This window comes from Neolamprologus multifasciatus, chromosome 23, assembly GCF_963576455.1.
Source record: "Neolamprologus multifasciatus chromosome 23, fNeoMul1.2, whole genome shotgun sequence".
In the NCBI taxonomy this organism is placed as follows: Eukaryota; Metazoa; Chordata; class Actinopteri; order Cichliformes; family Cichlidae; genus Neolamprologus; species Neolamprologus multifasciatus.
The window spans coordinates 40,251,774-40,275,141 of NC_140460.1; the positions used below are offsets into that span (position 1 = coordinate 40,251,774).

The following is a 23,368-nucleotide window of genomic DNA, read 5'->3' on the forward strand; positions in this document are numbered from 1 at the left end:
AGGAGCGCCCTCTGCTGTTTGCATAGAGAAGGGAAAAAGTTCACAGCAGGTTAATAAGTTTTATTTGTTTGTTTCTGTATTATTTTGTGTATCGTTCTTATGAGCTGTTGTTTTTTCAGTGAAATATTATTTAATTGTTTTAAGCTTTTTGTTGACTTTGAAGTGCTTAAGTTGATATTTTTGAACATTTAATTTGTTCGATTATTGTCGAGTCGATAAAACTGTCAAACGCACAGCTGCTTCCAGCATGGCCGGAGGAGAGGTGGCCGAGCAGATGCACAACACACACAGCTCACAGGTTTGCATTTCTATATATTGCAGATGTTGCAGAAATTGACAGTAAAGAACTCAGAGATCCAGCGCTGTCTCCTGCCCCTTATTTATACACCACAACACAACGACAGGCGTAACTCACACAAACGGGTAACATGAGGCTCAGATGCTTTGGACATGTTCACATATACTGGACACAGAATGATGAAGGTGGAGCTGCAGGAAGGAGGAAAAGAGGAAAAACACAGAAAAGATTCACAGATGTGGTGAAAAAGGACACGACAGGTTCTGTTTGTTAGTTTGGTTTTTCTTTATTTGGAAAAGATTCAGAAATAAAGAGAAGATCACATGTTTGAATATTATATTAATGTTCTGTAATTACAACAAGTTGTAAAATCTTTCCAGAGTGAGACAGAGACTGTGCAGAGACTGTAGAAGGACAGAGCAGCAGCAGAGCAGTCCAGATACACTGATGATCCTCTGTCAGATCCAGAGGGACACACAGGGGTGATGCTGGACTCTACATTGTGTCTGACAGTGGAGCTGTTCTCAGAGCAGTTCACTCTGCAGCACTGACAGTCATCTGCACTTCATTCCTCTGTCAGTCACTGCTGGATGAAGCTCTCCTCTCCACCTCCCAGTAACATGGCCCAGTCAGAGCGTCTCTACACACAAGCTGCTGCTGCTTCAACCTCTCTGGATCATCAGGACACAGCTGCTCCTCTCTCAGCACACACACCGTCATGTTTACCATCATCATCACCACCTGCAGAGAGAAGGAGGAAGAGCAGAGGAGATAAACGAGTGTTTCCAGAGACTCTACATCAGCTGTCAGTCAGTGATGCAGCACATCCAGTATAAAGAGCAGCAGGGACTTCAGTGCTGGGACTGTACTAGGACTCATTGTTGCTTCACTTTTTCTAATCTTTGGATTTTTATTGAAGTTGCTGAAAATGTTTTTCCCTCCTAGTTTGAGTTTGGACTTTCATTCATTAGAAGAACCTTGGTGTGTCCACTCTGAGCTCTGTAGGAACCCCAACAACAAGCCCAACAATCCAGATGGACGGTTCCAGCTGTTAACTGGAGGAATTCCATCCAAACATCTGCTCTCACTAAATTCTTCCTCACCTACAGACTGTGTTCTTCACTGCTTTAAACTTGGAAATCAATGCAGTCATTGGTCTGCGTGCTGCTTTGTTCAGAGAGCTGATTGGCTGTTGACAGTGTTTGATCAGAGCGTGTCAGCCGTTACTATGGTGACCATAAAGGTGAGAAACAGGAAGTGTTTGTGTCCAATCCTGAAGCCTGTCACCGTTCTCCTCTCAGAGCTTCACTGAGAAGCTGCAGCTTTACAGGAAACACTGGATCTTTGTTTCATACTGACTGTGTTTAGTACAATACTGCTGACAGCACCACCCACTCACTCCATCACTCTACTGACCACAGAGTCTTCAGTCTGTAGTCTGGACTCTTCTCAAGATCAGACAGCTGCTTCACATCTGGATCCTTCAGGTCGTTTCCTCTCAGGTTCAGCTGTCTCAGATGGGAGGGGTTGGACTTCAGTGCTGCTGCCAGATAATCACAGCTGATCTCTGACAAACCACAGCAAAACAATCTGTATATAGAATGAAAGATGTAAGTTTATTAGACAAAGTGCTTGACATCATTCAGTGTTTCATCATCTGTTCAGAGCTGAAGAAGGTTCAGAATGTAGAAGTTTAGAAAATGTAAACTCCAAACAGCTGAAGCCAACAGGAAGCAGCTTCAAACAGGAAACTGTGCAGAGTTTCAGACTATATGTCCTGATGCAGCCAGTTGGATTTTGGAGATTTGAATCTCTGTTCTGTGACTAAGTCCTTGAATCATTTCTTCCAGTTGGTCCAACAAGACAGACTAAGTATTGGACATGTGTTGTGGCTCCATTAGGGGAGCTTCTAAATGTGATGTGATGGCCCCTCTGGGTCTGTCAGGTCACAGAACTGAAGAGAGCTCAAACTGGGCACACAGTTGTTCCAGTCTGGACCAAAGACTCTATACTGGGACTGAGGGACTGCTTTGACTGCACCCACTGGGACTTTTTAAAGGCTCATGTTCTCACTTAGAACATCGATTTCTACTGACATTTCTTTCTGGGAAAAATGGGGATTACTTTGGAAACAGGAAGTATTTTCCCCAATAAGCAGCCCTGGATTAGTAAATCACTCCAACATGTTCTCAGGCAGAAGAAGCTGTCTTGTTATGAGGGAGAGAAGAAAAAGATTGAGGCACAGAAACTTGTTGAAAGAGAGATAAAGCAGCTAAAATCAGGTGTAAAAGTAAAGCAGAGGATGAGCTGAATAAAGGACACTCAAGGCTGGCTTGGAAAGGAATGAAGTCCATGGTGGGGATGCAGAACAAGGAGCAAAGATGAATGTGATGCTGAATCAGCAGAAGACTTGGACTCATTTGATTCCAGCTTTGATATCATTGATTTCAATGAAGAGCTTTGTGATTGTAGCAAAGGGCTGGTAGCTCTGAGAGTCCCACTGATGAGGTGTTTGTGTGGAAATCTCTTAGTGGGACCAAAGAGAGAAAAAGCCCTGGTCCTGATGCTGTGGGAGGGAAATGATTGAAGTGTGCTGTGAGGAACTGACTGGGAGATTTTCACACATTTTCCAGTCCTCCTTGGAACAACAGGAAGTTCCCAGCATATGGAAACAAAGGTTAAGTGTCCTATGGCACTCAGTGATGATGGTGCTGTGGCCCCACCACCTCCACCTCTTTGTAAAGGAACTAACTGTAATCTGAAGCTTCAAATGGAACTAAGACTTCCTCCACTAGGTGGCAGTGTCTGATGAGAAAGTGTTAGTGGAGCTGGCCTGGAGTCAGAAACAGGAAGATGCAGGATTTGGGCTGAAATGGGGAAAAGTGGTTAGCACTAGTGCCTTAAAGCAAGAAGGTTGTAGGTTGAAGCTTGTTGGCCTTTCTGTGGAGGTTGGATGTTCTCCCACAGTCCAATGAAATGCTGCTTAGGTTCATTGGTGCTTCTAAATTGGCTGTAGGTGTGGATGTGAGAGAGTGCTTCTCTGTCTCTCTCTGTTGGCCCTGTGATGGACTGCTCACCTGTGCAGGTGGACCACGCCTCTTGCCCTATGACAGCTAGGGCACAGGCTGCAGCCCTGTGAGCCTAAGCTGAATAAACAGTTAGCAAAAATGATCCATAGATGGCCTGAAATTCCCCAGTTAGCAGTTTGGTAGATAGCTATGACATGCTAATCCCATCCAGCAGCTGTATTCTACCTGTAAGCTGATCCCTGCTGAGCCAAAGCACTTTTTGATAAACAAATTACAACCTTTAATAGAAACCTATTGGTCAGCATCTTATTAGCCTGCTGTTAGCTTCATTCCACAGAAAACTGAGAGAAACTAACAGAGTTGATAAAGAATAAAGAGAAATGTGCTGATTTAAAGCCTTTGAAGTGCTTCAGATGATCTCTGTCCACTTCTGTCCACTCATTCATTCATGTAAGCTTTCTAATGCAGCTTTGATCTTCACAGTCTGCTTTATGAAACTCATTCTAACCCTGAATGTCAGAGTGTTCCTCCTTCTCTTTCCCATCATTCATGTTGGCAGTGGAGGAGATTTGGATGTTGGACTGTGTTTTGGATGATGTGTGTATGTTTGTGTTGGACTGCTGTCTGTAAAGCAAACGCACATTTTGCTTTGGATTTCAGTGTCAGACAGACTTTAAGGTGGAATGAAGAGTTTGAGAGTTTCACAGTGAATTTTCCAGTGGAGGATTTTTCTTCTTCTTTGAAGGTTTGAAATGTGAACATTGTTCTGCTACAGTCAATGGACTAAACCAGAGAAGAAGAAAACAGACTTTACCATGAAGATCCTCAGTGTGGATCAGTATAATATCAGCCTGATGTCTGCAGTTTAGTGTCAGCACAACTTTCACGTCATATTCATCTCAGCACAACTAAAACATGCTGACTGACCCCAGAGTTTCAAGTTTACATCCTGGACTCTCCAGGAAACCACACAGATGCTTCACTCCTGGATTCTTCAGGTAGTTGTTGTTGAACAGGTCCAGCTGTCTCAGATGGGAGGGGTTGGACTTCAGTGCTGCTGCCAGATAATCACAGCTGATCTCTGACAAACCACAGCTCCACAATCTGTATAAAGAATGAAAGATGTAAGTTTATTAGACAAAGTGCTTGAAATCATTCAGTGTTTCATCATCTGTTCAGAGCTGAAGAAGGTTCAGAATGTAGAAGTTTAGAAAATGGAAACTCCAAACAGCTGAAGCCAACAGGAAGCAGCTTCAAACAAACACAACAAGAGAAAAAACTCTGAATGTTTCACATTAAAGTCGTACATTTCTCATAAAAACAGGAAAAAGACTTGAAAAAGTCGTGTTTTTCCTTCCAGGAACCACATGGCTTCACTTTGAAAGGTGAAGTGTGAAAGAAATGGACATATTTGAAGTCCAACACCTTTTTCCAGTCACATTATTAAAGCAGACAAACTACAAGCTCATTTTCATTCCAACAAGTCATCTTCTGACCTGGACTAACAACACTGGTCTCTATGTGCAGCTGGCTGTGAGACCAGTGCTCAGGGAGCGTCTACAAAGTGCAACACTGAAAGAACATCACACACTCATTTGCTTCCAGCACTTTCACACAAACATCTACTGTCATTATTGTCACCAAACTCTGTGGATCCTTTATTGCAAATTCAAATGGGATCAAATGGTCAGACAAAAGAGGGTTATGAGGAAATATAATGAAATGTTGTGTATTAGCAGCAAGTTATTGAATCATTTTCCTCAGAAACCAAACAAAATGATTGACAAACATGTTTTTACAAACTCAGTGTTGGACTTGGATCAGCAGGATAAGCTGATGTTTAAAGGCATTTGAGTCTCGCTGTATGAGAGTCCAGTTATTACTCAATATTTATGGATGATGTTCTTTCGGTGTTGCACTTTGTAGACGCTCCCTGAGCCTCACAGCCAGCTGCACATGGACCAGCTGACATTACCCAGCATTAGAGGCGGCTGTAAAAAATTCATGTTCCCATTTAAATGGTTTTAATTTGAATAAAACGATGTTGATTCATTCAATCCTGAATCGATGTTTAATATAAATGTATTTTGCCAGAATCTCAGGTTAAAGCTCACAAACTATTTCAAGAAGCAGCAAACAGCTAAAACAGTAAATGAGAGCAGCTAAACACACAAAGATGGAAACACAGAGCGTGGATCGTTCACTCGACGGCACGTACACGGACACGCCGTCGGGGCTGAAAGTGGACAGCTCACAGATCCTGAAGCTGCAGGTTTCATCTGTCTCCAACCAAAACTGAGTGAACCAGCAGCAAAAGAAGATCCAAACTCTGCTTCACGTTTGATAAATATGCTCATGAATTCTCTCTGACTTTGGCTGTTCCTGCCTGCACAGCTCTCTCTCTCTCAGTGTACTCCAAGAACAGCTTCAAACATCTGTTTCTGCATCATTCACTGTTTATTAGCCACCAGTCTGCTGTTGTGTTCAGTGCTGTCGGCCTCTGACAGTAAAGTCTCATTTCTGCTGTTCCATGGAAACTTTTTAAAATGATGACAGATTACAAACTCTCAGCTGTGTCTGTAATCAAACCTCTGTAACTTTGCTTCACTTCAGCAGCATCAGCTCATGTTCACATGTTGATTCATGGTTTGCTTCAGTTTTTGATCGACTGCAGAATATTTTGAAGGTTATCTGCTATAAAAAGCCAGAAGAGGAAAATCTGCTTCATGTGTTTCTGTTTGATCCTCAGTGACTTTGACACAAAGGCCTCTGCTGTGATGATCACACCTCTGATCAAGTCTCACAGTGTCACAACTGATAAATGATCAGAGTTAGAATATTTCTGACTGTCTGCTGTGTGCCGTGACCTTTGACCTGCTAAAGACAGTCAGCTGTGGATTATTCATTGTTGTGTCTGATACTTAGAACTGTGAGGAAGAAGCTACACAGTGAATCAGGGTCCCCTCTCTCTGAATCAGGAAAGGTGGGGAGGCCGCGTGTGGGCCGCGGGCCATACGTTGAGCATCACTGTTTGAAATGTGAACATTGTTCTGCTGCAGTCAATGGACTAAACCAGAGAAGAAGAAAACAGACTTTACCATGAAGATCCTCAGTGTGGATCAGTATAATATCAGCCTGATGTCTGCAGTTTAGTGTCAGCACAACTTTCACATCATATTCATCTCAGCACAACTAAAACATGCTGACTGACCCCAGAGTTTCAAGTTTACATCCTGGACTCTCCAGGAAACCACACAGATGCTTCACTCCTGGATCCTGCAGGTTGTAGTTGAAGCTCAGGTTCAGCTCTCTCAGATGGGAGGGGTTGGACTTCAGTGCTGCTGCCAGATAATCACAGCTGATCTCTGACAAACCACAGCTCTCCAATCTGTATAAAGAATGAAAGATGTAAGTTTATTAGACAAAGTGCTTGACATCATTCAGTGTTTCATCATCTGTTCAGAGCTGAAGAAGGTTCAGAATGTAGAAGTTTAGAAAATGGAAACTCCAAACAGCTGAAGCCAACAGGAAGCAGCTTCAAACAAACACAACAAGAGAAAAAACTCTGAATGTTTCACATTAAAGTCGTACATTTCTCATAAAAACAGGAAAAAGACTTGAAAAAGTCGTGTTTTTCCTTCCAGGAACCACATGGCTTCACTTTTAAAGGTGAAGTGTGAAAGAAATGGACATATTGAAATCAATGATATCAAAGCTGGAATCAAATGAGTCCAAGTCTTCTGCTGATTCAGCATCACATTCATCTTTGCTCCTTGTTCTGCATCCCCACCATAAATATAAAGAGGCAAAACTCACATTTTCCAAAATCCTCTTTAAGCTTCGACAATAAAGGAAGATAGTTTTATTCAAGTCTTTGTGGTTTTCTTCTCACCCAGATGCCCGAGTACTTAAACTTGTTATCGCTGGGTTTAAAAGGGGCTAAAATACACAAAACTCCCCAGTTGTCGTACAGATAGACTTTCCCTCGCTCTTCCCAAAATTCACTTTATATCCAGAAATTGTCCTAAATTCCTTAAGTATGCATTAAGGTGACCTTGAGGCTCTTAAAGGCGTCTATAAATAAAATGTATTATTATCATTATTATTATTATTGTAAGTCTATCCAAAAGTTTGTGGAGGTTATTCGATGGGTTGGAAATAAATAAAATCATGTCGTCGGCATAAAGAGAGACTTCATGTTCGATACCCCCTCGATGTTTTCCCTCAACACCAACACATTGTCTCAGAGCAACAGCTAGCGGTTCAATGGCAAAAAGGAGACAGAGGGCATCCCTGTCCTGGGGGGCAGATTATTGTTAGTCCGGACGGCTTTTAGAGGGGAGCAATACAATACTTTTATCCAAGATACAAAATTAAAGACACATTTTTTAAGCGTATAAAAAAAGTCCCATCTCACCCGATCCAACGCCTTTTCTGCGTCAAGCCAAATTACGGTTTCCAATGTATCACCTTTAACATGGGTATAAATGATATTTAATAGAGCTCTAATGTTAAAAAAAGAGTGCCTAATAAAGCCCGTCTGGTCTGGTGAAATAATGGAGGACAAATACTTGTGTAAGCGATGGGCCAACACTTGAGCCAGGATCTTGGTGTCTGTGTTGAACAAAGATATTAAACGACATGAACGACAATCTAAATGGTCTTTTTCCTGTTTTACAATTAAACACATCACTGCTTGATGCATTGTTGGAGGCAACGACTGTGAGAGGAAGGATTCTTCAAAAGTTGATTTTAACAGTGAATTCAGTCGGTCAGAAAACTTTATAAAAAATCAGATGGATACCCGTCGGGGCAGCAGATTTTCCAGACTGCATGCTCCGTACGGCCATTTCAATTCCAACATTAGAGACAGGTTCCTCCAGACTAGCGATCGCATCTTCTCCCAAGGAGGGAATATCAAAAAACTTATTGAAATCATTGTAGATCTCAAGGATAGTTTGGTTGTCTGTACACCTTATTCCCTGGTCATTGTAGATCTCAAGGATAGTTGGTTAGCTGTTCTTAGTCGTAGCTGGTGAGCTGATAACTCGCCTGTTTTTTCTCCATGTTCATAAGCGTAGCTGCAACTTTGACTCAGCCTGTTTTGTAGATATGAGATTGTATTCAGTTTGTCATTGTAACCGCTGTGTATATAATACAGGCTCAGGAGAGTGGCTGTACACAGCATGTAGTTTGATACGTACTCTGCTTCAACGTAATATTACTGTATTGAGTGTGTATAAGGACCATAAATGGCACCTGTAAGAGACACGGTTACAAAGAGGATTTCAAACTCCAGGCTGTCAGTCACGCAGTAGAACCTGGGAACAGAGCAGCTGCTTGTTATTATGCTCAGCGTCTGTTAGTTTACATTTTGACTGCACGATTGTGAGCTTTTTGTTATGCACAAAAACAACATTGTTTTCTTTTATTTATGGAGCATTATTATTTAATAAATGCTGATCATTTATTTCTGAGTAATTGTTTCATGTACATCTACGCTGTATGTTAATAAATGTGCCTGTGTGAGATTTGGGACACAGCTTTGACTAAGAACTCTCTTTTTGTTCGTACTTTCTGGCTTTAAAAATATCGAGATATATATCGTATATCACCATCCAGCTAAAGAATATCGAGATATGAACTTTGGGTCATGTCGCCCAGTCGTAATATTGCAATAAGTTGTCCGTTAAACTCAAGCGGGGCTTGGGCCCTGGCACGGCGTAGCCACACAATCCTGGTAGTAGTGACGCTCGGCTACGACGGCGTGCGGGTTACCAGCTGGCTTTCTCAGGATAGGGCTCCTGTGTGAGCGGTCGACAATAACGTCTTTATCCATACCCAGCACTTCACGTAGTAGCACGGATACGGCCGTGGAGGAGCTCGAGTCCAGGCCCTCTGGGATCCCTATGATGTGGATGTTAGCTCTCCGCTTCCTGCCTTCATCACATTTATCCTTCAGGTCAGACAGCTCCTCCTTCATACTCTCCTCTGTAGACTGCAGGGTGGTCACCTCATCGCTCCACATTGACAGCCCATCCTCAGCTTCTTTCACTGTAACCTTTACTCCATCAACCTCGCCGCACGTCGCCGCCACGCTGTTAGCGATCTCATTTCTCAGTCCTTGCACGTCAGCCCTTATATTGTCAAAATCTTCTTTCGATGCATTTCTGAGTTCTTCTTTTAACAGCGTACTAATGTCCTCTTTAATGGATTGAAGAAGCTCCAATTTTAGAGCAGTAGGATCCACATCACGCGCGTCTGTTGAGTCTGCTCTTCAGCGGCTGTAGAGCTGGACGCTGCCCTTTGGCCATCATCGATACTCTCGCCCGAGATCGCACCGGGGCTAAAGTATTCACCTGCTCAGCTGTTTTTGACCAGTTTGAGCCTGTGTGGTTTGATCAGGTGGAGGAACGATGTGATGCTATAAAGACATCATCTTGTCCAAATGATGTTGTTCCAACACGTGTTTAAAAAGATTTTAAAGGTTGTTGGTTCCGACATCTTAGCGATTTTTAACAGCAGTCTTAGTTCAGGTGTTGTACAGCCTGTTTTAAACATGCTGTTGTACAGCCTGTACTAAAAACCTGATCTGGATCCTCTGTCCGCTCAAACTTCAGGCCTATTTCAAAGCTTCCCTTCCTGTCGAAGATTTTGTAAAAGATTATATTTGTTCAGCTGCAATCTGTTGTAAAGGTTTCAGTCTGGTTTTAAAGCTCTTCACAGCACTGAAACTGCACTTTGAAAAGTTCTTAATAATCTTTTATCAGCCACTGATCAGGAGACTCAGCTGTGCTTTTGGATCTGACCGCTGCCTTTGACACTGTTGACCACAGCATCTTGATGTCACCATTGGAGCATGGCGGCATCAAGGGCGCTCTATTAGACTGGTTCAGCTCTTTATTAAATCGCATTATTACATTTGGGGCTTATATTTGACGGCAATGTGACCTTTGAAAAACAGCTGAGCTCAGTTGTACAGCGGTCTTTCTTCAAACTGAGGCTTTTATCTAAGGTGAGATCATTTATATCTTTTAAAAACCTTGAACGGGCGATCCACGTTTTCATGACATCCCAGCTGGATTATTGTAACTCCTTATATGTTGGAGTTAGTGGGACCTGCCTGGCAAGACTGCAGCTGGTCCAGAAAGCTGCAGCTCGTCTTCTGACACAAGCTCAAAGACATTTATCGTCCCAACAACCATATATACGCTGGTCCCTCGCTGTAACACAGTTCACCTTTGGCGGCCTCGCTGTTTCGCTGATCTTTTTTGTGCAATTTTGCATGCTTTTGTTTTTTACAGCGCGTTGTGTTCTGCGTCCTGATTGGCTGTAGACCATTGTCAGCCAATCTCGTGCCGTGTCTCCTGTACAGTACAGAATGTGTTCAAATTTACAGCAGTGTGACTCTGCAGTGCTGCACTGTATGTTTGTACGTTTGGTCCCCAACAAACAACAATGATGACGAGACGTTTTGCACCTGTGGTAGCAGCCAAAGGCAGAGGAAGATGCTGACCATCATAGTTTCAACAAGGAGGCAAAAAGGTTGTAACTGTCCACAACAAGAACATCGTAAGGATGGAGTCAGCTTTGGCTTTGTGGATCAGTGACCGCAGGAAAAAGAACATCGTGCTGGACACCAACATTATCTGCATAAAAACTCAAAAGCTTTATGAAACTTTACCTGACAGCGAGGAGCCCAGGCCATGGACGAGTGCTCCTCACACAGAACCAAGCTCATTTAATGCCAGCAAAGGCTGATTTGACACATTTCAGAAACACTTTGCTTTCATTCTTTAATAATGAACTTATTTTTCTATGAAGGTTTGAACTTTGTTTAAACAAGAGAGAAAAGTGTGAAAATGTTCATGCCTGTCTGAGAAAAGTGTAGAAAGTGTGCAGTGAGGGTTTAACTGCCTTAAAACTTCTATAATAATTGTAAAACATAAAGCTGCTACTTCATTCTGAGACTTATTTTTAGAACGTAACTCGATAAACGAGCGACCGCAGTGATGTATTGTGTTTATTTTGAAAACTCTCAACAGGATCTTCAGATTTATTTTGAAAGGTTTATCTGGAAAACACACAAACACATAACCAGGAAACAAAGAGCGTGATATGAAACGATAGACGTTTTCATATGGTCATCATATATACATCGTTCTATCGAACAGCCCCAGCTCCTGCTGTCAGTCTCTGTAAATCTGCTCTTAAAACACATTTGTATTCACTGGCTTTTAATACAGCATGAGAGTTATTTGATATTTGATGTGTGATATTAATGTTATGAGTTATTTTAATAGTTATTTTGGATTCTTGTACAGCACTGTGGTCAACGCTGCTGTTGTAATTAATGTGCTATAAACACATAAACAATCTGCAGTTAAACATCCAAAACTAAAGATGTGATTGCTGCCTTTAGAAAATGTGCTGATGCACAAGATATCAGCTCCATTAAGGTGGAATGTGGCTGTGTTAGAAACATGTTGGAAGAAGTTTGAAGCTGAAACTGTGAAGCTGAGAGTGAAAGAGCTCCAGCGTCTGTCACAGGAAACTTTCTTATTTCCACACTGATGAAAGCATCAAGCTTTGATTTCCTGCTGCTTTTATTGAGTCACACTGTGAAACTGAGCCACAGCTGAACCAGCATCCCTGTACAGCAGACACTTACAGCGCTTGGCTGCTTCCATTGAACCCTCTGCACAGAGCTTCAGTTTCCTCTTCTGGTCCCAAAGTGCAGAACAACAAGGTTTCAAACAGCTTCGTTCCAGCAGCATCAGCCACAGACATGCAGAGAGAATCCTTTGGTTGTGTTGTGTGTTTGCATATCTGTGTCTGTGTTGCTTTGTGAGGATGGATCATCTACTGCAGCTCCAGATAAACAAGCTGGACCTGAACCTGGTAGCTTCACTTAGAAGACACTTGTGACGGGAACGTGTGAGAAGTTTTGTGCAGACAAGTGTGGATTTAGAGTGTGGGACGAGCTCTCCACAGTCTTTGTGGAGATCCACATTCTGCATACTGCCTGTGAGAAGCTGCAGACATTTGTCCTCCAAATCCACTGAGCAGCTGCTCGTGGTGGTATTAGCTTCATGTGTGCGTGTTAGCGTGAAGCCTCGGTCACACTCTGCTGTGGACACGGTCACGGACAGCTGGACGCCTGATGGACGAGTCGTCCTTCCTGTTAAACTTCTTTGAGCATGAGAATAGCATGAGAAGCTCAGTGGACACTGTTCAGTGTTTTAACTCTCGCTTTCACTTCAGCTTCACCAACAACAGCACAAGCAGAGCAGCCCACTGCCTGCATGGCTGGGACAGCGCCCCCTGATGACTGTAAACCACTACAACATGTAGACGGCCGTCTGCAGGCTGGATGTAGCACCACCGCAGAGACGTGCTGCAGCTCTGTTTAGTTACCCAGCTGACAGCAGAGGCTGTAGTTTACTGTTACCAACATGGGAAACTGAAGCTTCATCAGCTGGAGCTACAGAGCTGGAGAACAAAGGAGACTGAGAGGCCAGAATGATGTGGGAGGAAACATCAAGAGCCTGTTTGAAAGGAGACACATGTGGATGCTGTGCCAGTCTGTGGTCTGTCAGAAGTCAGCTGAGTCACACTGCAAGAAGCTGCAGAATCTCAGAGGAGGAGATTTGGAAGTGTTTGTGGGACAAACTGGACTCAAAGAAAGAAGATGTTTGTGAAGTCTTTGGTGGAGGTGAGCAGTGTGAAGCAGAACACATGCAGATGAATCAGGAGTGAACAAATTGGGTGGGCGGAGCTGCCTGAGCCCCGCCCACTCAGACAGGAGTTAAACTTCTGCTTCATCTCCGCCTCTTTTCTTCATCCTCCACCTCTCTTTTCTCTTCTTCAGTGTTCTGCAGCCACGGAGCCTCACAGCCGTTAGCACACCCATACCTGAGCAGCTAGCATTACCCAGCATGCCGTGCAGCAGTGTCAGTTTGTAAATGTGCAAGAATTCCTGCTCCAAACTGTTTCACAGAGTGCTGTGTGCCGTGACCTTTGACCTGCTAAAGACAGTCAGCTGTGGATTATTCATTGTTGTGTCTGATACTTAGAACTGTGAGGAAGAAGCTACACAGTTAATCAGGGTCCCCTTTCTCTGAATCAGGAAAGGTGGGCAGGCCGCGTGTGGGCCGCAGACCATACGTTGAGTATCACTGTTTGAAATGTGAACATTGTTCTGCTGCAGTCAATGGACTAAACCAGAGAAGAAGAAAACAGACTTTACCATGAAGATCCTCAGTGTGGATCAGTATAATATCAGCCTGATGTCTGCAGTTTAGTGTCAGCACAACTTTCACATCATATTCATCTCAGCACAACTAAAACATGCTGACTGACCTCAGAGTTTCAAGTTTACATCCTGGACTCTCCAGGAAACCACACAGATGCTTAACTCCTGGATCCTGCAGCTTGTTGTTGTTGTCCAGGTTCAGCTGTTTCAGATGGGAGGGGTTGGACTTCAGTGCTGCTGCCAGATAATCGCAGCTGATCTCTGACAAATCACAGTCCTTCAATCTGTATAAAGAATGAAAGATGTAAGTTTATTAGACAAAGTGCTTGAAATCATTCAGTGTTTCATCATCTGTTCAGAGCTGAAGAAGGTTCAGAATGTAGAAGTTTAGAAAATGGAAACTCCAAACAGCTGAAGCCAACAGGAAGCAGCTTCAAACAAACACAACAAGAGAAAAAACTCTGAATGTTTCACATTAAAGTCGTACATTTCTCATAAAAACAGGACAAAGACTTGAAAAAGTTGTGTTTCTCCTTCCAGGAACCACATGGCTTCACTTTTAAAGGTGAAGTGTGAAAGAAATGGACATATTTGAAGTCCAACACCTTTTTCCAGTCACATTATTAAAGCAGACAAACTACAAGCTCATTTTCATTCCAACAAGTCATCTTCTGACCTGGACTAACAACACTGGTCTCTATGTGCAGCTGGCTGTGAGACCAGAGCTCAGGGAGCGTCTACAAAGTACAACACTGAAAGAACATCACACACTCATTTGCTTCCAGCACTTTCACAAAAACATCTACTGTCATTATTGTCACCAAACTCTGTGGATCCTTTATTGCAAATTCAAATGGGATCAAATGGTCAGACAAAAGAGGGTTATGTTCTTTTATTGGTTTTTAAATGTCTTAATGGTCTTGGGCCTTCTTATCTCTCAGATCTGCTTTTACCATATGAACCCTCGCGGACCTTGAGGTCCTCTGGTACTGGCCTTTTGATTGTCCCTAAAGTCAGGACACATACTCACGGAGAGGCAGCTTTTCAGTGGTATGGTCCTCGTCTGTGGAACAGCCTGCCGCTGCCGGAGCTCAGGGCCGCAGAGAATGTACATGTTTTTAAGAACAGGCTCAAGACCCACCTTTTTAACTTGGCTTTTACTTAACGTTTATTTATTTTACGCTTATTTATTCTATCCTGTTATTTTATTGTTAATTTAGGTTTTACCTAATATTTATTGATTTTATTCTTATTCATTTTTTAATCTTCTTACTCTATTTATATTTATATTTATATTGTATCCCGTTCTTATTTATTTTATCTTTTTACCCAGTATATACTCTTATTAGGTCATATCTCCAGTGTTTACTCAGAGGGCGCTCTCTGCACCGGGGCTGTGATTGACCGCGGCTGCTTGGGCTCTGGGGGTCCTCTCAGCCTGGCTGGGGGGCTTCTTTGCCTCCCTCCTGCTGTGTGCCCAGCCTGGAGGCTGCGGTCTGTGACCGGCTTCCGGTGCAGACGGCTCCCCATGATAGTGTTTCCTCACTTGGCTCATGCGTGCCCAGTCCAATTTTACTTTTTAAGTGTGTGTGCGTGTGTGTGTGTGTGTGTGTGTGGGGGGGGGGCTGCTTTTAACCATGTAAAGCACTTTGTGCTACATTTTCTTTTTGTATGAAAAGTGCTTTATAAATAAAGATTGATTGATTGATTGATGAGGAAATATGATGAAATGTTGTGTATTAGCAGCAAGTTATTGAATCATTTTCCTCAGAAACCAAACAAAATGATTGACAAACATGTTTTTACAAACTCAGTGTTGGACTTGGATCAGCAGGATAAGCTGATGTTTAAAGGCATTTGAGTCTCGCTGTATGAGAGTCCAGTTATTACTCAATATTTATGGATGATGTTCTTTCGGTGTTGCACTTTGTAGACGCTCCCTGAGCCTCACAGCCAGCTGCACATGGACCAGCTGACATTACCCAGCATTAGAGGCGGCTGTAAAAAATTCATGTTCCCATTTAAATGGTTTTAATTTGAATAAAACGATGTTGATTCATTCAATCCTGAATCAATGTTTAATATAAATGTATTTTGCCAGAATCTCAGGTTAAAGCTCACAAACTATTTCAACAAGCAGCAAACAGCTAAAACAGTAAATGAGAGCAGCTAAACACACAAAGATGGAAACACAGAGCGTGGATCGTTCACTCGACGGCACGTACACGGACACGCCGTCGGGGCTGAAAGTGGACAGCTCACAGATCCTGAAGCTGCAGGTTTCATCTGTCTCCAACCAAAACTGAGTGAAGCAGCAGCAAAAGTAGATCCAAACTCTGCTTCACGTTTGATAAATATGCTCATGAATTCTCTCTGACTTTGGCTGTTCCTGCCTGCACAGCTCTCTCTCTCTCAGTGTACTCCAAGAACAGCTTCAAACATCTGTTTCTGCATCATTCACTGTTTATTAGCCACCAGTCTGCTGTTGTGTTCAGTGCTGTCGGCCTCTGACAGTAAAGCCTCATTTCTGCTGTTCCATGGAAACTTTTTAAAATGATGACAGATTACAAACTCTCAGCTGTGTCTGTAATCAAACCTCTGTAACTTTGCTTCACTTCAGCAGCATCAGCTCATGTTCACATGTTGATTCATGGTTTGCTTCAGTTTTTGATCGACTGCAGAATATTTTGAAGGTTATCTGCTATAAAAAGCCAGAAGAGGAAAATCTGCTTCATGTGTTTCTGTTTGATCCTCAGTGACTTTGACACAAAGGCCTCTGCTGTGATGATCACACCTCTGATCAAGTCTCACAGTGTCACAACTGATAAATGATCAGAGTTAGAATATTTCTGACTGTCTGCTGTGTGCCATGACCTTTGACCTGCTAAAGACAGTCAGCTGTGGATTAGTCATTGTTGTGTCTGATACTTAGAACTGTGAGGAAGAAGCTACACAGTTAATCAGGGTCCCCTCTCTTTGAATCAGGAAAGGTGGGCAGGCCGCGTGTGGGCCGCGGGCCATACGTTGAGTATCACTGTTTGAAATGTGAACATTGTTCTGCTGCAGTCAATGGACTAAACCAGAGAAGAAGAAAACAGACTTTACCATGAAGATCCTCAGTGTGGATCAGTATAATATCAGCCTGATGTCTGCAGTTTAGTGTCAGCACAACTTTCACATCAAATTCATCTCAGCACAACTAAAACATGCTGACTGACCTCAGAGTTTCAAGTTTACATCCTGGACTCTCCAGGAAACCACACAGATGCTTCACTCCTGGATCCTGCAGGTTGTTGTTGGAGCTCAGGTCCAGCTCTCTCAGATGGGAGGGGTTGGACTTCAGTGCTGCTGCCAGATAATCACAGCTGATCTCTGACAAACCACAGTCCATCAATCTGTATAAAGAATGAAAGATGTAAGTTTATTAGACAAAGTGCTTGAAATCATTCAGTGTTTCATCATCTGTTCAGAGCTGAAGAAGGTTCAGAATGTAGAAGTTTAGAAAATGGAAACTCCAAACAGCTGAAGCCAACAGGAAGCAGCTTCAAGCAAACACAAGAGAAAAAACTCTGAATGTTTCACATTAAAGTCGTACATTTCTCATAAAAACAGGACAAAGACTTGAAAAAGTCGTGTTTTTCCTTCCAGGAACCACATGGCTTCACTTTTAAAGGTGAAGTGTGAAAGAAATGGACATATTTGAAGTCCAACACATTTTTCCAGTCACATTATTAAAGCAGACAAACTACAAGCTCATTTTCATTCCAACAAGTCATCTTCTGACCTGGACTAACAACACTGGTCTCTATGTGCAGCTGGCTGTGAGACCAGTGCTCAGGGAGCGTCTACAAAGTGCAACACTGAAAGAACATCACACAATCATTTGCTTCCAGCACTTTCACACAAACATCTACTGTCATCATTCATGTTCCTGCTCCTCTGGATTCACACGGAGCCTCTGCTCATGCCGTTGCCACGGTGAATCGTGGTATACGGCTCCATAACTCAGATTGAGCATGCTCAGAGCTGATTGGCCCGACTCTGATCAGCTGATCTGAAACAGGAAACTCTGCTATATGTACATTATTACATCTACACCTGAATCACAACACTCACACAAATATATCAACTGTGTTTAATATTTTGGCACGTTTATGTGCTTCAGCTCTTCTTACATTTTACCGCAAACATGTTTCAAAAGGAGCAGCTTTTACTTTGAAGGCCAGCTGTCTCTACTTCCTGTTTTCATTGTTGGATAATGGAACAAGTCGATGCTTCAGTGCGTTGATTTGTGTTATACAAAAATAAGCAAAGTTTTCACGTTGTTCAGGCAGAATCGAGCGTTGAAGAATGAATTCACACGTCAATAAACATTTTCATCAGCACAAGCAGGACAATGAAAGCAGGAAATACCCCAAACTGCCATTTCTCATTCTACAACTTCAACAACTGCACATGAATTATACTTCATACACAGACCCACAGTGTCTGATTGCTCTGAAATCTCACTGACATCCAATACAAATAAAGAAAAGTCCAGACTGACAGTCTCTGTGGGGTTAGGCAGTGAACTGCTCACGCTGCGTTCAAGTGCATCACAAACTATTGGAATTGGATCCAACTTTGTGAGGCCGATTTCTTCTCAGCTGCTGTTTTGAACATTTCCTCATGAACTGTATTAAACTCTGTAAATGAACTCAGAACTATTTCTACATTTGAAACTATGGATTCATTTTCCGTTCACTTCTGTACGTTAGTGTATAAATGAATGTTAGACTGGGCTCCATGGAAACACTTGGACTGGTCTCAGCTGCCTTCTTTCTGTAGTCATTCCAACAGAGTCCTTTCTCTTCTCCAGCTTCTGTTTGAAATCCTCTCACAGAGCCTGAATCCTGCTTTGCTGTCATGTTTGGGCCTGTGTTCATCTGCTCTGTGTTCCTCTGCTTTAACACACACCTCACCACAGCAGCTGTGTGGGTCGTCTCTGTAGCAGCAAGATCAGCTTCTGATACATGAACATCATCACAGCTCCTAACTTCACCTTTATTAGCTTTGACATTCAGGTCTTTCTTTTCTCTCTCTGTTTCCACACAAGCTCAAAGTCTCTGCAGCCTGAAATATAGAAAAACAACAACAGCTACAGTCAGTGAACTCACCTCAGAGTCTCCAGTCGACAGTTTGGACTCTCCAGTCCAGCACACAGAAGCTTCACTGCTGAATCCTGCAGCTTGTTCTCACTCATGTCCAGCTCTTTCAGATGGGAGGGGATGGACTTCAGAGCTGAGGCCACAACTTCACAGTGAGTCCCTGAGAGTCCACACTTAGTCAGTCTGTGATTACAGAAAATATAAAATGTGTTATTATAAAAGCAGAAAGTCTGCATTATAAACACAGACTGAATGTATATGAAGACAAAACAGAGTGAGGTCATAATCTGATGAACATCTGCTCTTCACATCTGTGCTTCAGCTCCTCTTACTGTGTTTGACATGACACAATGATTCAGTCTCTCTCAGACCTGCAGACTTTTAAGGAGAATCTTTGTTTGGCTTTAATCTGCAGATGAAGGAGGAAGATGGTGTCACATTTAGGCTTCCATAATGTCCACAGTCTGTCACTGAGCTCTGATCCAGAGTCAGAGTGAAGACACACATTTGGACTGTTTCCTGTCTTGAATCCAGAACATTTTGAATGAGTTCAGCTCAGTGAAGAGTTCCAGGTGGAAAGATGATCTCTGTTTGCTACCTGCTGCTGTCAGGTACGACTGTTCACGTCAAAACGCAGGAAAAATCTGCTGACTGTCACCAAACGGAGCAGAAATCTCATCACTGGACAATAATGATGAATGAACTCAGAGCTGCTGATATCACATCTGATTTCAGGGGAACTAAACACAGAAATGATTGGCTCATTTTAGCTTTCTGAGCCATTAGTCTGCAGGTTTATCACTAGTTGGCGGAAACAGATTTGTATTAATGTTCAGCGTTTCAGTGTTTATGACTCCAGATCCAGGTGACAGCAAGTCAAAATGATGTTACCTGTCTGTGTCCAGCAGCAGCCTTTGAATATTGTTATAAAGTCACATGGATCAGTTTGTCTTTGATTGGTTTGTAAAGTTCAAATTCATTTATATTCATCAACTCTAAATGAAAAATGTTTTTCTTCTTCTATGTTTATTATTAGAGTAACAAATTCTTACAGTTTCCTGTTGTTGAGAATTTCAGTGTAAAACCACTCGGACCTGTGCATCACTGCACACTGTGAAAGTATTACTGCAGTTTAATCTATAATCCTAATCAGTGTGTTTACTGGACTGTAGTCAGACCTCCGTTATACCAAAGGAAACACTGAATGTCTTCAAAGTCACAATAAATTTATAATAAATGCTAATAAATACTGGAGTGTTAGAAAAGATGCTTCCAGCGTGTTTGTCTTTGATAGGGTTTATTCTGTTCCTCTACAGTCTGACCACTTGGGGGCGCTTTTGTCTCTTTTGCTCTGAGCCTTGGGTTTATTCAAACTGATTTTAATAAACTATTTTCTGCTTCATCTCCATCTCCAGTGGTTGTAGCATATTAGTAACAGTCAGAGAGTTTAGAGTAAATTAGATCTTCACGTTTGATTTTTGACACAACATAAATGGTGAGCCAGTGTCAGAGGAAGTGACAGCATCCACCGAGGACCGGGGGGAGTGGGAGGACTGGGGGACCAGGCCAACAAAAAGGTGATCACTGATACAGGTCAGCAAACATTTGCTCATTTGGTGTCTTAGAGCAGACTCCGCCCAGCTTTGTCGTCCATGGTTGCTCTTTCAAAGGAATCTAGTTACATATTATTTTACTTAATGATCTACTGACACCACTGACTATGCAGGACAACCCCACGTCTGGAGCCAGTGCACATGTGCAGTTCAATTCCTGGGCAGGTTCTGAAGATGGCCGAGCTGTCGAGGACAAAGTTACTAATGTGAAGCTAATGTGGTTAATCAAGATCTTCATAACTATGTGGAGCACAGTGCACACACCCCTGCATGTTCTATAAGCCAATAGGAGGACGTCCTGTTTTTGGCACACAAAAGTTTCTCAGGTTTTGATTACAAAACAAGCAACAGGCCAAAATTATTTATAGATTTAGACACAATAATAGATTCCTCCCAAATCTGAGGAACTCTGAAGCTCAGGCATTAATAATTCATAACATTTTTCAAAGCTTGTCATTTGGACATATACAAATTACCCTCCTTGGGATTATGAGGTCCTCACAAAAATGAATATTCACTGTCACAGTCTGTAAATTTATCCAAGTCACAGCAAGCATTTTGAAATAAGTCCTAATCAGTCCAAGAAAAACAGTCTTGAAGGGTCTGGATGGACTCGCTGACCACAGCAGAACCAGAACCAGCACTGAGTTTTAGTTCTCTTTAAGACAGATTTCATGATGGGAACCAAATAAAGCACATTTTAGTCAAACATGCCACAGAGAGCTCTACAGAAAGATTTATTAGGTTCCTTGATGGAGCCATAACAAACGTCAGCGAGCGACCTCCCAACTGTACATTGATTAAAATGACAAAATAAACTGGGAGCGTCTGGTGTGACGTTACTGTGGTCTGATTGGCGACTTCCACATTCGCCCTCAGTTGAACGTACACATCAGTAACAAGGATCTGTGGAAACTCTCTTGGTAAGTAAAAAGGATGCAGGGAGGCGAAGTTCAACCTCAGCGGTGATTCCCTCACCACCACTTTATCACCAGCTCTCATTATTTTAAAGACAGAGACCCTCACACTGGGCTTCACTAGTTACTGCTGGGTCTCTGTTATACAGAAGGCCCATACCACATTAAGGAAAAAATAATGTCCATAATTTCAACATTAAAGGTGAAAATGACTTTGAGAATAAAGAAGAAATGTGGAGATTTGCTGTTTCAGGACAAAGTGCCACAGCTGCTGTACTCTCTGAATCAGTGAAACTTCAGCAGTGGTGTTAGCTAAAGAAGGGAAATGATTCCTGTTACACATCCATGTGTTATATAAACACAGTGTGGTGAAAAGTATAAAGATGCTGAAAGGATGGTGCAGAAAGCTGAAAAACACAAATCTGGAAGATTTGTACAAAATCAAATGTCTTGTAATGGACGGATGCGAGGTTATCGATGGTTCCACCTTCATACAATAAAGAGGATGGATGCTGCAAAACTGGATGATGAAATATTGGTTCAGCACTTTGTTTGAAAGCGCTTTAGAAATAAAGTTATTATCATAAGACAGTGGATCACTTTGTTTCACTAACTCATCTAAACAAAGCGTTTTGTAGAGGGGACAGCAAACCTGGCAGTTTGTCTTGAAACAACAAATCTCCACATTTCAACTTTTTTCTCCAAATACAATTTTGACTTTAACCTCGACTTTATCTTAAAATGATCGGGAATATTTTTCTTACCGTGGTCCTAAAACTCGGCCTTACTCCGTTTCCATCGGAGCAATAAGGTCGGCTTTCTTGTGCTCCACGGTAAACCTGTTCACCTGTTCTTCCTGCTGTGAGTCGTCCCTGTCAGAGCCTTCGTCTTTATGACTTGGTGATGCTGTGGTGTGTTTGTGACCTCACACGCTGTTTGTGGGACTTTTGTTATAAAGGGGCGGAGTCACGAGAGGTGACGGTTTAAAAAGAATGACCTGCAGTGACCTTTGACTCTAATTTTGGATGTATGCTGGCACACTGACGTCCATCTCAGCTCTGTGAGCTGAATCAGGTGCTAACGGCTGTCTAAATGACTCGGGTAAAGTTTGTAGCATGCGTGCTTGTTGTTTTTGTCTGCTTCCACTTGTCTTTGCACTAGGATGATGTCGGCGTAAATGTGCAGTCATATTCGTTGTCTTCCTGCTAGTGCTGTCAGAGTTAATCTTGTTAAAATGACGTTAACGCCATAACGCGGCAAATCTCAGTTAACGAGTTAAGCAGATCGCCCCGTGCGTGGGGCTGGACGGCGTCAACACGTTAACGAGCTAACTGCGCTAACACACTAGTTCCCACCAATTGAGCATTGCGTGGCACATCCGACGTACTGTTTTACTTTTGTCCATGACGCGCTTACCTTCAGGATTTGCTTCACATGAAAACCAAGATAGTTCCATACGCCAGATCTGAATGAGGGTGGGGGAGGTTCAGGTAGCGTTGAGGCAGTTGCCTTGTTGCAACGAGCTTAGCTTAAGTCTCGCTAGCTTGCGCTGCGCTCAGTGGATATGCGCTCAACAGTGCAGCCTAGGCGGAGTAGTCGATTTTGTATTGTTCGATACATATGCGTACCGAACCGAAAGCACTGTATCGAACGGTTCAATACCGATACATGTATTGTTGCACCCCTAGTGTTCTGATAAGCATGAAAACAAATCTTCACTGTGAACTAGGCAGTAATGATTAGTTGACTGGTCACAATTACATCAACTATCAAAATGTTCGACAATTAATTTAATAGTCGACGTGTCGTTTGAAGCTTTGTAAGATCCTGAAAGATGCAGGAATAAGTAGGATTTAAGAGTGTAATAACAGACTGAAACAGAAGATGGCAGCACTGCATGTACAAGGATGCCAGCTGCTGTTAGTCTGGGAGCATTTTGAGAAAATAAAAGAGAAAAATGTCAGTGTTAAATCTGCAAAATGAACTTTCCTTCCACAGCAGTACGATGGGGATGCACGAGAATCTGAAAAGGAAGCACGCTGTGGCTTCTGACGACGAAGTGCTACAGTCTGGTAAGCTAATTACCTAGTTAGCTGCTAACATTAGAGT

The 23,368-nt window shown here is 42.6% G+C and overlaps 1 protein-coding gene across 21 annotated transcripts in view; it reads right to left on the bottom strand.

The window, feature by feature from the left end:
- Positions 1-559: 559 nt before the first annotated feature.
- LOC146492329 (NACHT, LRR and PYD domains-containing protein 12-like) overlaps positions 560-23,368 on the bottom strand; it is a 69,660-nt gene continuing 46,851 nt past the window's right edge. For 11 of the 21 annotated variants that reach the window (XM_085151001.1, XM_085151002.1, XM_085150999.1 and 8 more), the window contains 7 exons: positions 18,739-18,912; positions 16,801-16,977; positions 13,690-13,866; positions 6,539-6,715; positions 4,255-4,431; positions 1,715-1,888; positions 560-1,039 (listed from right to left, as the gene is read on the bottom strand). In XM_085151001.1, the coding sequence (XP_085007127.1) occupies positions 1,033-1,039; positions 1,715-1,888; positions 4,255-4,431; positions 6,539-6,715; positions 13,690-13,866; positions 16,801-16,977; positions 18,739-18,912 (1,063 nt within the window). In that variant the 3' untranslated portion in view covers positions 560-1,032. Of the gene's footprint in view, positions 1,040-1,714; positions 1,889-4,254; positions 4,432-6,538; positions 6,716-13,689; positions 13,867-16,089; positions 16,978-18,738; positions 18,913-23,368 lie in introns of those variants that run through there. The other 10 variants (XM_085151016.1, XM_085151020.1, XM_085151000.1 and 7 more) reach the window with 9 other exon arrangements.